Source organism: Salvelinus alpinus, chromosome 24, assembly GCF_045679555.1.
Source record: "Salvelinus alpinus chromosome 24, SLU_Salpinus.1, whole genome shotgun sequence".
NCBI classification, from domain to species: domain Eukaryota; kingdom Metazoa; phylum Chordata; class Actinopteri; order Salmoniformes; family Salmonidae; genus Salvelinus; species Salvelinus alpinus.
The window spans coordinates 36,128,211-36,131,760 of record NC_092109.1 but is presented as its reverse complement, the minus strand read 5'-3'; the positions used below and the strand labels follow the sequence as shown (position 1 = coordinate 36,131,760).

At 44.1% G+C, this 3,550-nt stretch overlaps 1 protein-coding gene across 1 annotated transcript; it reads left to right on the top strand.

The window, feature by feature from the left end:
- Positions 1-1,852: 1,852 nt before the first annotated feature.
- LOC139552757 (claudin-9-like) lies at positions 1,853-3,139 on the top strand. The gene has a single exon (XM_071364794.1). The coding sequence runs from the start codon at positions 2,061-2,063 to the stop codon at positions 3,117-3,119; it is 1,059 nt and encodes a 352-aa protein (XP_071220895.1). The 5' UTR covers positions 1,853-2,060; the 3' UTR covers positions 3,120-3,139.
- Positions 3,140-3,550: the final 411 nt, after the last annotated feature.

The window sequence follows — 3,550 nt, the reverse complement described above, 5'->3', positions numbered from 1 at the left end:
CATCTCTGGACTGTGTAAATATGATGTGTGTGGAACCTGTTTAACAACATGCCTGGAATGCAGACAGATAGTAAAGAGAAGACAGATGCGTTCTCCCCTGTCAGATGTGTTCCAAATGCTACCCTATTCCCTATATAGTGCACTACTTTTGACCAAGACTCTGGATGGAGTGCACTATGTAGGGAATAGGGTGCCATTTGGAATGTAAATACCGGGTGTGTCATCCAGCTCAATCAAATCAAATACAATGTTATTTGTCATATTCTTCAAAAACAACAGGTGTAGACTAAGTGAAATTCTTACTTACTGGCCATTCCCAACAATGCAGAGATATTTTTAGTTTAAATAGTAGAAAAATAATAACACAAAGATGAAATACACAGTGAGTAACTTGTCTATATACACAGGGCACCAGTACTGAGTCGATGTGCAGGTATCATTGTGGTCATGTGACCACATACACAATGTGTACCTTTGGGTTCAGTTTGGTTCATCAGTAAAATGGTAATCCCTAGAACTCACCTGTCTGTGACTCACCTGTCTGTGACTCCCCTGTATGTAACTCCCCTGTCTGTTACTCTGCTGTCTGTTACTCCCCTGTCTGTTACTCCCCTGTCTGTTACTCCCCTGTCTGTTACTCCTCTGTCTGTTACTCCCCTGTCGGTTACTCCCTTGTCTGTTACTCCCCTGTCTGTTACTCCCCTGTCTGTTACTCCACTGTCTGTTATTCCCCTGTCTGTTACTCCCCTGTCTGTTACTCCCCTGTCTGTTACTCCTCTGTCTGTTACTCCTCTGTCTGTTACTCCCCTGTCTGTTACTCCTCTGTATGTTACTCACATGTCTGTTACTCCACTGTCTGTTACTCCACTGTCTGTTACTTCCCTGTCTGTTACTCCCCTGTCTGTTACTCCCCTGTCTGTGACTCACCTGTCTGTTACTCCCATGTCTGTTACTCCCATGTCTGTTACTCCCCTGTCTGTTACTCCCCTGTCTGTTACTCCTCTGTCTGTGACTCCTCTGTCTGTTACTATCCTGTCTGTTACTCCCTTGTCTGTTACTCCCCTGTCTGTTACTCCCCTGTCTTTTACTCCACTGTCTGTTATTCCCCTGTCTGTTACTCCCCTGTCTGTTACTCCCCTGTCTGTTACTCCTCTGTCTGTTACTCCCCTGTCTGTTACTCCCCTGTCTGTTACTCCTCTGTCTGTTACTCACATGTCTGTTACTCCCCTGTCTGTTACTCCCATGTCTGTTACTCCCATGTCTGTTACTCCCATGTCTGTTACTCTCCTGTCTGTTACTCCCCTGTCTGTTACTGTCCTGTCTGTTACTCCTCTGTCTGTTACTACCCTGTCTGAAGACTGTGAAACTGTATTTTTTTTAAAAATCCTTCATTGAGGGGAGGTGTGGCTATGCTTGGTTTTTATGTGTGAGATCAACTGGCACATCTCTCCGAATACCATGGGCACTGTGCTGATATACTCTGTGTGTTTAAACAGTGATACAGGATGTGGTTAAAAAACGAAGTGCCCAATCCCTTTATCATTTCACTTCAGAACAGGCCTTTGGGTGTCAGGTGAAGTTAACACAAGTTGCTGATCTTGGGTCAGTTTTTCATTCTTCCCTCTCACGTTTACTGTTAGGATTGGGTTGAGGGAAGACTAAAACATCTTTGGCCAAACTCAGATTGGGAGGCGTTAATACATTTTTTATTGAATAGTTATTACATTATAACTATCCCTATTTGGTAATTATTGGTTTATTCTAGGTTGGATCTCAACATTCCACATTGTTACACAATGCTGTTTTATAACTTTTTGATAAACTTGAGAGTTTGAAACTGAGTAGAGTTTTTCACCCATTTGGGTCACAACCACATACCACACATCCGTATTAGTAGGATATACGTTTCCATGACAACATATTTAAGTGACATCACAGCATCGAGGAGTTATAGAGGTCTTCTGAGTGGATCAGCTCTCCATTCTTACAGAAGACATCAGGAACGAACTTCAGAGTAAAACAATCTGCTGAGAGAGACGCAGTCAGGGAGACAGTATTCTATGGGCATGGATATCATGGATATCGTGTTTATCGTGGAAATGGTGGAGGTCGTGGGCATCGCCCTGGGAGTCATAGGATTAATACTGACCATTGTGATCTGTGCTCTCCCCACCTGGATAGTGACAACCATCATAGCAGATAACTCAGCCAACACAGAGGTGGTCTTGTATGGCCTGTGGATGAGCTGTGTGACCCAAGGCACAGGAAAGACACAGTGTGGAGTGTACAACTCCAGGGAGTATTGGGAATATGATCTGCAGCGTGCCAGAGCCATGACCCTCACTGCCATCATACTGGTGGTTCTGGGGGTCATGGTCTCCATGGTCGGAGCCAAGAGCACCAACTGCATCAAAGACAAAACATCTCAGGCCAAGTTGATAATTATTGCTGGAATACTTTTCATCCTGGCTGGAATTCTCATCATCATCCCTGTTTCCTTGCTAGCCAGATCAATTATCAGCGACTCCTCCACGCGGATCAAAGGGAAGACTGAGCTGGGGGCCTCGCTGTACTTCGGCTGGGTGGCGGCTGCCCTGCTCCTGATTGGAGGGGTCATACTGTGCATCACTGTGGGAGTCTTTGGATGGATGATGGGAATCTTTGGATGGATAGTCTCCCTAGTGGCCTGTGTTCTCTCTATATTGTATTATCCTCCGCCCATTAATTGGGGCATGTGGAAGGTTCTGATGACGATCACCTCCATCTCCTCCATCCTGGCAGCTCTAGGAGTGATGGGGTCCATCTTTGGGACCAAGTGCTGTAACTGCATCAAGAGTAACAGGATCAGGGTCAAGGCCAGGTTTATTGTTGGAATATTCTTCATCCTGGCCGGTATCCTGCAGCTCACCACTGAAATTGTGGTTGTCCATTACTTGATAACGGATGTCCAACGGCAAATCGATAATTTCGCCAAGTTTACCGTATTCAACCTGGTTTTGTTAGCTGAAGTCAGTAGCTGGTCCGCCTGCATGCTCCTGATAGGAGGGACTATACTCTGCTGCTGCATATTCAAGAGGAACCAGCCAGACTCAACGACGACTCAGTCAACCTCCCGCTAACAGCTCTGTCTTCAACAGGTCATAGAGGAGTTTATGTCATTGTGTGGTGGGATCACTGTCTGGTGCTGCTGCTACTGCTTTAACAGAGAAGCTGTACTTTCTTTTTATAAAAAAAAAATGGAGGTTATATAATTTTAATTATATAATTGTAATTCTATGATAAAACAAACTCTGTCCTTTCTGTTCAATGTTTAACAGTCAGAAAGGACCAGATAGGTGTGAAAGCAACATAGTTATTGCTCCACCTTGTCTTTAACACGTCAAAGAGGAGTTTGTGACATATTGTGTTCAAATATTCAGTTAATTTAGACGGTGAGGAGAAGACTAAAACATATTGTATTATGTCTTTAGCCCAAACTCAGATTGGGAAGCCTTCATTTCATCTCATCCCTACAACATTTTTGGATAGTTATTACATTATAATTATCCCA

What these genes read in the sequence shown, in the direction of transcription:
- LOC139552757 (XM_071364794.1), top strand. Translation starts at nt 2,061, where the DNA reads ATGGGCATGGATATCATGGATATCGTGTTTATCGTGGAAATGGTGGAG.